This window comes from Raphanus sativus, chromosome 1, assembly GCF_000801105.2.
Source record: "Raphanus sativus cultivar WK10039 chromosome 1, ASM80110v3, whole genome shotgun sequence".
In the NCBI taxonomy this organism is placed as follows: domain Eukaryota; kingdom Viridiplantae; phylum Streptophyta; class Magnoliopsida; order Brassicales; family Brassicaceae; genus Raphanus; species Raphanus sativus.
Window position 1 is genome coordinate 5,511,465 of NC_079511.1, and position 13,681 is coordinate 5,525,145.

Genomic DNA, 13,681 nt, shown 5'->3' on the forward strand with positions numbered 1-13,681 from the left:
CATCACTGCCGCTTTTGTATAGAAACCACCAAAAACATCTTTGAGCCCACTCCTTTCCTATTTACTTAGCTTTGCGTGCGTTCTTATCAACTTGTCAAAGAACGCTACAAACTTCATTAAATAAGGACCCAACTTTCTTGTGTCTTATCTCTCTCTATCTCTCTCCTTCATTTGCTCTGTTCGTTGTGATCTTTTCTCTCTCTTCTGCTTTGCTTTTATCCAAAAGGGATAGTTTAAAGTTCCGATCTTGCTCTGATAACTTCTCGAGTTCGTGGAAATGGGTTCTTCTGTGGAGCAGAACATTCTTGTTACGGGTGGTGCTGGATTTATTGGGACACATACTGTTGTTCAGCTTCTGAAAGAGGGTTTCAAGGTTTCGATCATCGATAATCTTGATAACTCTGTTATCGAAGCCGTCGATAGGGTTAGGGAGCTCGTTGGTCCTGATCTCTCCAAGAAGCTCGAGTTTAATCTGGTAACTGCTACTTCTCTTACTTTGATTTGGTATAGTGAAACTGTAGTTGTGCTTGCTTGCTTGCTTAGTTGGTTTGACGAGGCTCGGTGTGTGTTGGCTTTGTTTAGAGCCCATTTTGAGTTTGAAACGGAGAATTCAATTCTCTTTACTGTAATTCAAGCAATCTATCTGAATTTATTTCATCTTTCTCTGTTTTGTTCACAAGAACAAATGGACGAAGTGTAGCCTTTCTCTATGACCTGTGTACTTGTAGTTGTTTGCTTCTATATCATTGTTTGTTGTGGAGGAGGTTGGTTAAAATTTTGGTGTTGATTGATTACAGGGTGATCTAAGAAACAAAGGGGATATTGAGAAACTCTTTTCCAAGCAGAGGTATGTTATTGTTAAATTCTTACCTTCAAAGTCTGCAATTGTTTATAGGTGAATTGTATAGTTGATAACTTTTTTTCTGGATGCTATGGCACTTGGCTTCATTTCGTTTTCTTATGATGTAACAGATTTGATGCTGTGATCCATTTTGCTGGTCTTAAAGCTGTGGGTGAAAGTGTTGGCAACCCTCGTCGCTACTTTGACAATAACTTGGTCGGAACAATCAATCTATATGAGACCATGGCAAAGTACAACTGCAAAATGGTTAGATAGGAGAATTTACAAGTTCACAAGTGTTTATTTCATCTTTTACTTCCTTGTTCGATTTTTATATTGGTGTGTTTTTGTTGGAGTATACAGATGGTGTTTTCATCATCTGCAACTGTTTATGGACAACCTGAGAAAATTCCATGCGTGGAAGACTTTGAATTGAAAGCAATGAATCCTTATGGTCGTACCAAGGTAAATTTTTTATTCCTTTTACTAAGCCTCACAAAGATGACAATGCTCAGTTTGTTATAAAGCAACGGTGTGTTCACAACGCTTTCTATTGTGCAGCTGTTTCTTGAAGAAATAGCTAGAGATATCCACGCAGCGGAACCAGAATGGAGGATTGTTCTGCTGAGGTACTTCAATCCTGTGGGAGCGCATGAGAGTGGCAGAATTGGTGAGGATCCAAAGGGAATCCCCAATAACCTCATGCCTTATATCCAACAAGTGGCTGTGGGACGTCTACCTGAGCTCAATGTCTACGGACATGACTACCCTACCGAGGATGGTAGTGCGGTAAATACAAATCAGATCTCAAAATCTCTCTCACTCAAATTTGGTTATGATTTCTCATGTTTGATCAGAAAGCTATATATTTCTATAAAACCAATATAGATTATCGTTTTAGTAAGTAAAAAAAATATGTTTGAAACAGGTAAGAGACTACATCCATGTGATGGATTTGGCAGATGGCCATATCGCTGCGCTAAGGAAGCTATTTGCTGATCCGACGATTGGTAACTATCTCAGAAAATTAAACTGTTAAAAAAAATAGTTCAGTTTTGTTTTGATGGATTCTTCTCATAGACGTTTTTTTTTTTGTAAATACTAGGCTGTACTGCTTACAATCTAGGGACTGGACGAGGAACGTCTGTGTTAGAAATGGTTGCAGCTTTTGAAAAAGCTTCCGGCAAGGTAAACAACATAGCTAGTGAAACCAGAAGGGTAAAATATTTTTTTGGAAAGTTTTGTTTTAAACATGGCTGAAACTTGAACACATTTGTTGCAGAAAATACCTATCAAGCTCTGTCCAAGAAGGGCAGGAGATGCAACTGCAGTTTATGCTTCAACGGAGAGAGCTGAGAAAGAACTTGGCTGGAAGTAAGTTCAACTCTTTCACCATTAACGGTTGGCTTAATAAGACTTTAGGGGGATTAAATGTTTATTGAGTGAAAAATATTTGGTTTAAATGTTTACTAGGGCAAAATACGGAGTTGATGAGATGTGCAGAGATCAGTGGAACTGGGCAAACAACAATCCATGGGGCTACCAGAAGAAGCTTTGAGTGCTCACATCTCTCTCTGTTTTTCTTAGTTACCATGTCTAATCACCCAATATAAAAGAAAAGTGTGTATACACATCATATAGTGTTTGCTTTATTTTCTATGTATCGAACCAGTCTCCTACTTCATTGAATAAATAGCTTTATACACATCTTTTCAGTCCGCTTTCCTTCTAATCCCTAGACTGTTCTAGTCTTGAACTTCAAACAACTTATTAACTCAAAGATCAAAATCTCCAGATGATGAAAGGTCTATAAGATCATGAAAAAACACTAACAATTCGAGGTCGACACAGAGGTAACACAAAAGAGTGCTTGCAAATGAAAGTAAGATAGATATACATGTACAGACCTGATTCCTTTCCAAACCAAAAAATAAAAACAAAAGTATAATAATTTGTATAGATATCATATAACAGACAACGCATCATATATATAGAAAAAAACACCAGTGTTTTTTTCCTTTGGACCCCAAGTTTCCTGTCAAATGTTGTGTGGGGGGGTCATGAATAAGTAAAAGCAGTCTCCTCTAGACTTCCTCATGATCCAAGTTGCTACTCTTGAGGATGTCGTATTTGCAGAGCGGGCAAGTAGCGTTTATGTATAGCCACTTGTCCACACATGAGCAGTGGAAATGGTGGCCACAAGGAAGTTCCCTTAGTTCGCTTCCGTCTTCATATGCACAGAGACAGATGCAGCATTCCTATAAATGGCATAATCACAAGAATAAAAAAAAGTATAAAGATGAGAAGAGTGAATTGTGTGTTATATACTTACTGCATCCTCCTGCAGAATAGTATGTTCAACGGGTGAATCTGTACCACACTCTGTCATTACTCCCTCGGTGTTTCCTTGAGCTTCATCACCAGCGTGTTTGTTAACATCACCAACTTTACGAAACTTGAATTTGGTGAGCTGCTCAATGTCTTCTTTTGAAGCCCCTTCCTGTTTCACACCGTTAAAACCAATAGCAAAACGTAGCGACTTGATATAAGATGAATTGGGTTAACGAGAAGTACCTGATCTGCAACAGCGTATAAGACAGCAATGATGCATGGGAGGCAACAGCAAACAGCAATGCCAATAACGCAGGCCAAGGCAACACAGAAGACAACGAAGAACACATCGAAACCAAGAAAAACGATAGACAACCTGAAACAAGCAAGGCCTTCAGACACTTGATATAAGACTTAACAACTTATGAATAATTAAGAAAGAAAGAAAGAAAGAAACCAGTAAATCCGTGGGGACTCTTGTGCCAACTCTTGGCCACCAGCAGATACCCAGTAGAACCCAATGATCCACCAAATAAACGAAAACATCGTGTTGGCAGATTCCAGATGCTTTGCAACACTGGTTTGTAAACAGTAAAAAGTGAGATAACAAATCAACCCAAAACATGGAACTTACTACCTTATTTGGATGTGTAATGGACATGCTGAATCAGTGTGTGTGTTATATATAAGAAAGGAATGAACCTATTGTAACTATCTATTACCTAACAGAAAAAACGATGGATATAACCTCCAAGAAGTAGCAATTTAATCTCAATTAGCATTGTAAAATGAAAGATGGACACTTTAGCTAGGAAACCACTTCTAAGTGAAACGCACCTGCTGCGTTCGTTCTCAATCTGGCCGAGGGACAAGACCTCATCATGTGAATTACTCCTCGAAACCAAAGCATCTTCCTCCATGGAGGACGACGAGGACGAAGAAGAAGAAGAAGGACGCGACCGTGGAGTCGTCGTCGTCCTACTGTTGTTCCTCACCCTGCTCCTCCTCCGATACTCAACCAACACACAAACCATATGCAACACGCACTGCAACGCATACCCCAACAGCCAAACCCTAAGCGGCATGATCGGATGCTCGTTCCTCGCCATCACCAGAACCGCTCCAGCCACCGAGACAAACGCCAGGTTCCACACGATGTCCAGCACCACGATGGGCTTCGAGTAGGCCCAATCGCTCTGCCTCTCCTCCAGCTGCTCAGCCGCTGCCTCCCTCACCACCATAGACGGCTCCCGCATCCCCGCGCGTCGTCCTCCGCCGCTGCTCGCGCGGCTTAGTAGCCTCGCCGCTTCCCTCAGCCCCGGTCTCCTCACGGACGACGATCTGCGCTCTCCTCCTCCACCGTTGCTGCTTCCCTCGTTCTCTTCGCCGCTCAAAAGCAGAGGCGCTGGATCGATGGCGTCTGATGGTGGCGGCGATGAGGTATTATTCTCCGTTGACATTTTTTTTTATTATCTTAAGCTTCTTCCCAACAAACAAACAAAAAAAAACTTAAATCGATGAAATTGGCGTAGGGTTAGGCCATAAAAAGGTGAAATTTTGATCTGAGGAAATGAAATTGGGATTGTTAGGGTTTCGATCGATCGTGCACAGAGAGAGAGAGAGAGAGAGAGAGAGAGAGAGAGAGAGAGGGGACGATGATGAAAGCAAAATTAGCAGAAAATCTGTTTTGACGAATACGAATCGGTTAATAATTGTTTTCATGTGGTCCATTAGTCAATAGTCAACAACCGGACAAGTGTACGCGGGTTATTTGATTTTTTTATTTATTTCGGATAACGTACGGATGGGTTATTAACTAACTTTATTAGTACATTTTAATGTGTCTGAAATTCATTTTCCAACCGTAGTTGTCCGGTGTGGTAAACCGGACTTGTTCTTGGACGTGGTTAACTTAATTGCAAATCAGTTTTTGAGTCTAACTGTATCCCATTTGTTTTTGATAATAAGTGAAATGAAAAATGAATAGTGGCAGGCACATAATGGAGTCTATTTTAGTAAAATTAATTAATACTATTCCCTTAATGACACCTTACACCCGGAGACTTTTCTCTATCACATAATTATATACCCAACAAACGATGAAGATAACAGAAATACGTTAAAGAAAGAAACAAATCAATACATATTTATCTCCTCTCAGGTCTGAGATTTTGATCAGAAAGATATACATCTTGAAGGGACTGCCTAGCCACCACCACCACCACCAAAACTCTTGACGTTATTCCTCTTAGAAGATAGTAACGTTGTGAGGATACTCGGGAAAATAAGATTGTTAATCCGTTACCTATATCAATTCAACGGGTTAAGTTTTTTTTTCCCCAAAATTCGTAGGAAGAGAATTAAATGTTAAAGACTTCTGTCTGAATCTCTGATTATTTGACGTTTCCTGTCTCAATCTGTTGTCTTTTTTTTTTTTCCAATCTGTTGTCTTTTTGATCTATTGATTTTAACAAAACTCTGTTTTTTTGTTCTTTGTGCGAACAGAGGAGAGACAATGCCGAGTAGGAAGAACAGAGGGAACACCCAGTGGACGGCATGGCTAACTCCGGTCATCGTCTTGGCTTGTATAGCCGTCTTCATCGTTGCAATGTTCATCAACGACTGCCCCAAGACGGTCGCTGGCGCAAACGGAGATTGCGTGCCAAGGTTTCTCCGTAGGTTCTCGTTCCAGCCACTCAGAGAGAACCCTCTCTTGGGCCCTTCTTCTTCAACGTAAAGTCTTTTCTCTGTTTCCCTTAAAAGTCGCAAAGGTCTTTTGCTCTGTTTGAACCTTTGACGCTTTTAGTAGTGAGTGATTCCATGTTATTTACTGATCGGTTCAGATTGGAGAAGATGGGAGCTTTGGAACGGAGCAAAGTCGTGAAAGATAATGAGAAATGGAGGCTCGTCACTTCCATGTGGCTCCATGCCGGTCTCGTTCACCTTGTTGTTAATATGTTCAATGTGGTCTTCATCGGTTACCGCCTTGAGCAGCAGTTTGGATTCAGTAACTCTCTCTTACACACCTCATTCTCTGTATTCTATTCATTGGTCATTCTCATGTTATTCAACATGTCTCGTAATAATGCAGTAAGAGTGGGGCTTATCTATTTGATAGCCGGCTTCGGTGGGAGCATCCTCTCGGCACTCTTCCTTCAAAACAGTATCTCTGTTGGTGCCTCAGGTGCCCTCCTTGGACTCCTTGGAGCTATGTTATCCGAGCTTATCATCAACTGGACCATCTACGCCAACAGGGTATACCAATATGTCATGTTATTCCTCTGAATATAACATCATTTGTCTTGACAATGTTTTTTTTCTGAATTTTACCAGCTGGCTGCTTTTTCCACAATCTTGTTCATTGTGGCAATCGATTTGGCAATAGGCCTTCTTCCTTGGGTTGACAACTTTGCTCACATTGGTGGGTTCTTGACCGGGTTTCTCCTCGGGTTTGTACTACTGGTCAGGCCTCAGTACGGGTGGGAAGAGTCCTACGACTCTGCCTCTCATCAGTACGGTGCTCCTCGTGCTAGATCAAAGTATAACCCTTGTCAGTACTTGTTGTGCTTTATCGCTGCTGTTTTGGTCGTCGGGGGTTTAGCGGTTGGGATTGTGATGCTGCTCAAAGGAGAGAATGGGAACAAACTTTGCAAATGGTGTCATCACCTAGACTGTATCGAGACGTCCAGGTGGACTTGTTGATTTTCAAAACATCACTACTGTTTTTTTTTTCCAAAAAAGAAAGGTGTTCATGTCCTTTTTGTGTTGCTCCTTTTGTTTTTTCTAACTGTAACTAAAGTTTAACTGTGTTTCTCTTTTTTAAGTATTTGAGTTGAGTGGATTATTTGATAGTTTGATTTATATGTGAACCATTTTTTTATATATGTATTTGAACACGGTTTAAGGATAATTCATGTACTTATAAGATTTTTATATCGTCCATCACTGAAAAAAAAAACTCATGATGCATGTCAGGAGTTCAAAAGTAAAATCTTACATGCCTGTGATCAATATACATTATTATAGTTTTTTACCAAACACATGACAGCTTAAAATCAAAATTGTGTATTCACCTTTGTAGCTGATTTTCATTCTTAAATCTTAACCCAAAGACATATACAGATTCAAGGTACATCTTCCCCGTTCAAGATGAACGTGGTCTTTCTTGGGAGAAAATGTATAACAGCTTCTCTTCACTTTGTAACATTCTCTAGTATAGTTTTTGATGGAGTCTGACATGGTAACCGTTTGGAAACTGTAATCCTGGAGTTCGAACTATATTCCCTCCTTTAATGTCCTCCCACCTGATTAAAAAAAAAAGAAAATCCAAAACCAGCCTTATTTTTCTAACACTATACAATCATCATATGACTTAGGAGAGTACTATAACAAGTTCGGACTTGTATTTTGTTACTAGGCTGTGAAGAAACACCGCCATCTGCAATTTGGTGAAGTCGGTTCCAACACAGAACCTCATCCCACCACCAAACGCCATGAAGTGCTTTGATGCATTGTTAGCATTTGATTCCTGTACATGACCATCCACTTTTAAATTTTAGTTTTGTTATATAAGAAAAAAAAAGTTTCAGTTTTTACTTGGAGTAGAAGTTAACTTAAATAAGAAGGTTTAACATAACCTCCCATCTAGAGGGGTTGAAGACTAAGGGATCTTCATACTTTTCTGGATTCAAATGTACAGCTGGTGGACAGACCATCACCGCCCAGCCGGCTGGTATCGTATAATCTGTGTGCATCATTGACAATGTCTTAATTGATAATATAAGAAAACATAAGAAAAAAAAAATGTTTAATCATTCAAGAAATGTAGATATCTTTCATACCTTTGAATTTAATATCTATCAACGCCTTTCTGAAGATTGCAGGAACTATATTAGCTAGTCTTGCTGTTTCGTTTATGAACTGCTTAGTTACACAATATAAGACTTAGTCAGCTAACGTAGGAAAAACTATCATTCATTTGTTTTATGAAACTCTTAAGCAACCTGAAATGTGTAAGTCATTGACTTGTATTCTTCCCATGTAAGTCCGGAGTCTGCATCTTCCCGGTTTCTCAGAATCGTCTCATGTTCTTCCTAATGAAGATTGAACACACTTTAGCATACATTTTATTTAAAAAAACAGAAGAAACTGGTCACTTCTTGCTAAGAGAGATATATATGGTTTTTCTTTTGTATCCCTTCACTGACCGTTAAACGTTTTAGAACTTCAGGGTCATCTGAAAGGAACTTGATGGCTAGAGTTAAAGCGAGAGAAGTTGTTTCGAAGCTGGCGAATAGCAAGACGAACATTAAGTCAAGTGCAATCTCTTCTGTCAGAATAGTCCCTTCTTTCTGAATCTCTTCAATGACATAATCAAAGAAGTCACTAGGGTTCTTCCGTGGTTTCTTACGTCTCTCCTGAAGCATATTCCTCAACATTCTCATTGCACTTTCCCTACCCTGCAAGATCATTTTCCAGCATTAGTAACCATATATCAGTGTTTGAAGTAATGACTCTTTGATATTCATTCACCTTGAGACATTTGTGATAAGCTGTGCCTGGAATTTTAAAAGGGAAGGAGATGAGTCCTTGAATGAAAGCAACGAAGTTAGCCCTTAGATTCTCTGATGACTTGTCTGGATCATGGCTTATCAACTTCTTTGCGGTGAGATCAAATATCATCTGATAAGTTGATGATTACTAACATATTTAGCAATAAGGAATATATAAAGCAGTAATGGGAATTTTTTTTGAAACAAAATGGGATTATATCTGAAAAAAAACTCACGCTTGCGGTTGAATCTTTGAGTTCTACTGATTCCTGATTCGACCAAAGCTCTAATCTCTTATTTGCAGTCAGCTCAACTTGAGGAAGCATCTTCTTGAGACCATCGTAGCCAAAGAGAGTCAAGACCAAGCTTTTAAGGTACTTGTACATAAACCCATGTAGTGAACCCACATTCTTTCTCCCAAAGATGTTTGTAAAAGTGTCTGGATACCAACTCTGGAAACACCGTCCCTCTTGCTGAAACACAAAGTAGCTCAAATCAGGATCTGTTGATACAATAACTGGTCTCCCCACTAGGTTGGTCTTGAAAATGGGACCATACCTGCAAATATTAACAACATTTTGTTAAAACCTTTGAAAGAAGCATTAATCACATTGGTTTGAGTGAGAAGAGAGACACTCACTTCTTAACCCTTTCTTTGATAAAAAGAGGGATGTCTGAAGTTGTGTTTGGCTTAAAGAACTGGATAGTCTCTCCGAGTAGAGGAAACCCCATTGAACCAGGTGGAAGCTTCCCTCTGCATTTGGGGTTCCTCCAGCTGTAAACCCAATGTGTGATGCTTGTGAGAAGCAGAGAAACCCAAATGAACAATGCCCACATCACAGTAAGACAATTCAAGAGTGTATATATATATATGATTTTTCCTGGTGGAACAACAAATGGAACTCAATTTTTTTGCCCTCTGTCTTCTTTAGACAGAAATTGAAAACGTGTAGAGGAAAGATATAAAGAGAGTAAGAAGAAGAAGGAGAAGAAGAAAGAGGTGCGGGCGCATATTACTCGACCATTATGATGAGTGCTTAAATAGGCGAAGGCAAGTCTCCAACTCTCAATACATAACTCTGACTAGATAATTATAAATAATCTTCACAAAAAGTAGTTGTAGAATGAAAAAAAGTGTACATATTTTATAAAAAAAAGCTTAAATATTTTATAGAAACCATACATGATTCCATTATACGTGTGAAAGGGCAGCCTTTTAAAAGATGGTAATAAAATAATGAGGAGATCATGAAATGAAGGTTCCTCTTTCCTCTTATTTTATTGTCTTATAGAGCACCGTATGGGCATTAAAACACCAGTCTGAACATTAAACAAGTTTACAGCTTCATTTTAGGAGATTATCTGTGGGCTCTTCCTCTCCCATAGATTTGATAATAAAACTAATAATAATACTAACAATTTGGTGTTGTAACTTGAAACTTGAAATTTGATACTCACATAGTTTCAAACATGGAAAAAAGAGTTTCCAGTTTATATTATTGACTTCATTATTGTTTCTCCTTTTGTATCATATCTATCAAAATATCTGTATCTAATACAATCTTTGACAACAGGGTAGCAAAAATAAACTAAACCTAATAAGTACTATTCAGTTTGTTCATTCATGCTCAGAATCTCTCCTTTAGATTTGCTTGTCATGTGTTTTTATTTGTTTCATATACTTTTATGTGTTCAAGTTGTCAAACTCGAGATTAATCTTATAGCAAAATAATGCAACCTCAGCTTTCAGATCTTGTTATCAACCACCATCTGCTAATTTTGTGTTCAGATGATAACTAACCTGATAGAGTTGAATCATATTATCATAATATCGTTATCTTATTTTTTTGTCGGCTTTACATGAGTGACATATAATCTCAGTCGGCTCTTGAGCATCAGGTTAAACCATCACAGGAAAGTGTGGGTTTTAGCCATTGAGCACGAGCTCAGGTTTTATGCAACAAACCATGCAATTCTACTTCCTACCCACAGAAACACCCAACAGTGTCTAGGTTACTGTGAAATACAGTCCAGAACAATCCATCTTTCTATCATTTCATTAGATAAGACAATTTGAGTGTTACATGACTGGTGAAAAAAGTGGTTCCTTCATTAGTAATCCTGGGTCAAAAAGACAACGTACAAGTTTACACCTAGAAACTACAACACACAGTGTAACTAAAGACAAAGCCAAATACATATATTAGAATCCGATTAATATGGAAAGAAAGAAACAGGAAGATTAACATTATTGTCATTGTTTAACTTGAAATGTGTTCAAGAAACAGTTTGCACAAATCCAACATTGTGTTCAATTAGTTATTTTTTTCTTAACATTGTGTTTAGTTAGGGCTAGATCGGTGGATTGATATGTGTGTATGCTAATGCTTGTCAATTTGTGTGTGAAATGATATGACTAGGCAGGTTTCATATTGGCTGAAGAAAATTTAAAATAGTAACCCCCATTAGGGCTTACGTGAAATTTATTAAGAAAGTATTATAATAATAACTAGATTTTTGACCCGCACGGCCGTGCGGGTGTTTGTTTTATTTTTATATTTATCAAATTTTGTTTATATGATTATATATATATATATGCATTTACTAATAGTCATTAATTAAGGGTGCTGGGATGTGATTATTAGGGGATGTAGTGATGTACCCAGACACAGACAACTCAATTCCCTATTATTTTTAACGTATAAACTTAATACTGTATTAGTAACAAACTCAGCAAACCTTTTATCAGTTTTATCTTCATTTTGGGTATTGATATTGGGTTAATTTGTAGAATAATGTCAATTGTGGGAGTAAGAATTGAAAAACTAACCAGTTTTGGACGTTCTTTACCTCCTTTATAGCGCGTGGAAGTGACAAACTCGCAGTAAGACCTACAGCAAGGCCTGGGCATAAAATCCGGAATCTGAAATCCGAACCGAACCCGAACCGAAAAATCCGACCCGTTATCCGATCCGAAATGTAAAAATACCCGAACGGGTCTTGTAGGGTGATATAAAAAATATCTGAACCCGAAGTGTTATTAACCGAACTTGAACGGGTAACCCGGAAAATCCGAACCTAATAGTTAATATAAATATTTTGAAATATATATATAAGTATTTTAGTTATTAAATTTAATATTCGTGGTAATATGATATATAATAATAAATATTAACAATATTAAAAATATTTTAAGTACACAATTAGTTATAAATAAGTAATTTATAATTTGTTCATTGGAATAACAAGTCTACTCTTTATAATATATTGTATATTGTTTACAAATAATGTTTGTTTTCATACTTGATTTAACATTTTATTGTTATTTTAGCAATTTTATGTGTGATAGATTAATTTTAATTAATTTAGTTGTTTTTCTTTATGTTTTTCTTTAAGTTTTTGTTTTTTTTACTTGGTTATATCCGAACCGAACTGATATAACCCGAACTCGAATTATATATGGTTACTTTATGGGTTTTAAGACGCAATATAATTTTTAACCGAACCCGAAGTGTTATTATCTGAACCCGACCCGTACTAATGAAATTTTACTATGGAACCTATGAGCGTAAACCCGAAAACCTGAAAATCCGAAAACCTGACCCGAATGCCAACGGATACCCGAACGTCCAGGCCTACCTACAGCCAAGCGCAGAGTGACGAATACCTTTTTCAATTTATTTTGGTCACTGAATGCAATTTTTTTTTTTGACAAAGTCACTGAATGCAATTTTCCATCGATATTCATCTCAACAATTTTATTAATTATATTGTGAATTTGTAATATTAATATACAATAGATTACAAGTTGATTTGAATTGGCCTTGTTTTTTTTTAGAACAACAATTTGAATTGGCCTTGTTTTGAGATATTTTCTGATTAAAGTCTAGATATTTGAATTTGGTGGCATTGAACTATGGAATAATTTAGAGTTTAAAATAAAATAAAGAAATAGAAAAAAAAACTAATTCTTGGACGGAGCTGAACCCTGATGAGAATTTATTTGCTTAAAAGTGATTTTGGGTTCTATCTAGGGGAGGGCACGGAGCAGATATCTAAAATTTTAAAGATAACCATGATTCGATTCGTTCCGTATGAATAATCGATTTTTCGATTCGATTCAATCTGTAATCTTATGGATATTCGATGTTACGAATATCCGAAAAATCAGCATATTTTACCGGATATCCTCCATTCGTAAAAAATAATAAATTCTTTTTTTGAAAAATATTTAAAAAATAAAAAAAATAATATAAAATAATAATATTTCATTACAAATTATTTTAAAACTAAATACTTTTAAAATAATTAATGACCAAATAATTAATTTAGTGGATAAAAAAATTAAAAATTCATATAGAGATATAAAATTATATATAATTTTATATATACATGTGTATATTACGGGTCAGATCGAATATCCATCCTTTAAAAATGAATATTTGTGATTTGCTCCTTATTTGACGGATATTAAATTTTAGTATTGATTTGATTCATAAAATTACGGATATCTGAATTCTTAAAATCGAAACGAAACGAATAACAAATCAAATCAAATTTTACTGATATTTTGCCCACTCCTAGTTCTAACATGTTCTTCTGTTCAAATACGTTGCAAAGCACTTCTAATGGGGGAGTTTTCTCCAAAATTATTTTAATATATCTTTCAGTTGGGTTTTTAGTTTTTAAATTGGTAATTATATACTAATATTTATACATATACACATATATACTCTCTTTGTGTCATAAAGATACATATTATAGAAAAAAAAAATTGTTTCAAAAAGATATATTTTTATATTTTCAATACATTTTTTATCAACTAATAATTATTAGTTGTAAACTTCAAAAATTAATTGTATTTACTGAATTCTTATTGGTTTAAAATCAAGAAAATAGATAATCACAAAAAAATTATGTATTTAATACTTAAATTTAATAGGTTTTATTAATCTAT

At 36.6% G+C, this 13,681-nt stretch overlaps 4 protein-coding genes across 4 annotated transcripts; 2 read left to right on the forward strand and 2 right to left on the reverse strand.

Moving 5' to 3' along the window:
• Window positions 1–72: 72 nt before the first annotated feature.
• Window positions 73–2,550, forward strand: LOC108807535 (bifunctional UDP-glucose 4-epimerase and UDP-xylose 4-epimerase 1). The gene is made up of 9 exons (XM_018579821.2): window positions 73–475; window positions 798–847; window positions 973–1,108; window positions 1,205–1,306; window positions 1,403–1,630; window positions 1,770–1,851; window positions 1,947–2,029; window positions 2,124–2,215; window positions 2,315–2,550. The coding sequence occupies exons 1-9, from the start codon at window positions 278–280 to the stop codon at window positions 2,397–2,399; spliced, it is 1,056 nt and encodes a 351-aa protein (XP_018435323.2). The 5' UTR covers window positions 73–277; the 3' UTR covers window positions 2,400–2,550.
• A 145-nt stretch (window positions 2,551–2,695) lies between these two features.
• Window positions 2,696–4,795, reverse strand: LOC108807526 (E3 ubiquitin-protein ligase At1g12760). Its single transcript, XM_018579814.2, has 5 exons — window positions 4,010–4,795; window positions 3,630–3,749; window positions 3,416–3,548; window positions 3,174–3,341; window positions 2,696–3,099 (listed from the first exon to the last, which is right to left on the reverse strand). The coding sequence occupies exons 1-5, from the start codon at window positions 4,630–4,632 to the stop codon at window positions 2,926–2,928; spliced, it is 1,218 nt and encodes a 405-aa protein (XP_018435316.2). The 5' UTR covers window positions 4,633–4,795; the 3' UTR covers window positions 2,696–2,925.
• Window positions 4,796–5,299: 504 nt separating this feature from the next.
• LOC108852345 (RHOMBOID-like protein 6, mitochondrial) lies at window positions 5,300–6,995 on the forward strand. The gene is made up of 5 exons (XM_018625842.2): window positions 5,300–5,494; window positions 5,678–5,905; window positions 6,016–6,179; window positions 6,264–6,427; window positions 6,506–6,995. Exons 2-5 carry the CDS (start codon window positions 5,688–5,690, stop codon window positions 6,872–6,874), a joined length of 915 nt encoding a protein of 304 aa, XP_018481344.1. The 5' UTR covers window positions 5,300–5,494; window positions 5,678–5,687; the 3' UTR covers window positions 6,875–6,995.
• A 251-nt stretch (window positions 6,996–7,246) lies between these two features.
• LOC108859522 (cytochrome P450 87A3) lies at window positions 7,247–9,731 on the reverse strand. Its single transcript, XM_056992848.1, has 8 exons — window positions 9,365–9,731; window positions 8,961–9,282; window positions 8,705–8,854; window positions 8,380–8,631; window positions 8,176–8,265; window positions 8,014–8,092; window positions 7,810–7,916; window positions 7,247–7,700 (listed from the first exon to the last, which is right to left on the reverse strand). The coding sequence occupies exons 1-8, from the start codon at window positions 9,559–9,561 to the stop codon at window positions 7,545–7,547; spliced, it is 1,353 nt and encodes a 450-aa protein (XP_056848828.1). The 5' UTR covers window positions 9,562–9,731; the 3' UTR covers window positions 7,247–7,544.
• Window positions 9,732–13,681: the final 3,950 nt, after the last annotated feature.

What these genes read in the sequence shown, in the direction of transcription:
- LOC108807535 (XM_018579821.2), top strand. Translation starts at nt 278, where the DNA reads ATGGGTTCTTCTGTGGAGCAGAACATTCTTGTTACGGGTGGTGCTGGA. An exon ending in AAACTCTTTTCCAAGCAGAG is followed by an intron (nt 848 to 972) that starts GTATGTTATTGT and finishes ATGATGTAACAG; the next exon opens with ATTTGATGCTGTGATCCATT. An exon ending in GAGAAAGAACTTGGCTGGAA is followed by an intron (nt 2,216 to 2,314) that starts GTAAGTTCAACT and finishes AATGTTTACTAG; the next exon opens with GGCAAAATACGGAGTTGATG.
- LOC108807526 (XM_018579814.2), bottom strand. Translation starts at nt 4,632, where the DNA reads ATGTCAACGGAGAATAATACCTCATCGCCGCCACCATCAGACGCCATC. An exon ending in ATTGAGAACGAACGCAGCAG is followed by an intron (nt 3,750 to 4,009) that starts GTGCGTTTCACT and finishes TTTACAAACCAG; the next exon opens with TGTTGCAAAGCATCTGGAAT. An exon ending in CTATTCTGCAGGAGGATGCA is followed by an intron (nt 3,100 to 3,173) that starts GTAAGTATATAA and finishes TGCCATTTATAG; the next exon opens with GAATGCTGCATCTGTCTCTG.
- LOC108852345 (XM_018625842.2), top strand. Translation starts at nt 5,688, where the DNA reads ATGCCGAGTAGGAAGAACAGAGGGAACACCCAGTGGACGGCATGGCTA. An exon ending in TGAGCAGCAGTTTGGATTCA is followed by an intron (nt 6,180 to 6,263) that starts GTAACTCTCTCT and finishes GTAATAATGCAG; the next exon opens with TAAGAGTGGGGCTTATCTAT. An exon ending in GGACCATCTACGCCAACAGG is followed by an intron (nt 6,428 to 6,505) that starts GTATACCAATAT and finishes GAATTTTACCAG; the next exon opens with CTGGCTGCTTTTTCCACAAT.
- LOC108859522 (XM_056992848.1), bottom strand. Translation starts at nt 9,561, where the DNA reads ATGTGGGCATTGTTCATTTGGGTTTCTCTGCTTCTCACAAGCATCACA. An exon ending in ATCAAAGAAAGGGTTAAGAA is followed by an intron (nt 9,283 to 9,364) that starts GTGAGTGTCTCT and finishes TAATATTTGCAG; the next exon opens with GTATGGTCCCATTTTCAAGA. An exon ending in CTTATCACAAATGTCTCAAG is followed by an intron (nt 8,632 to 8,704) that starts GTGAATGAATAT and finishes ATGATCTTGCAG; the next exon opens with GGTAGGGAAAGTGCAATGAG.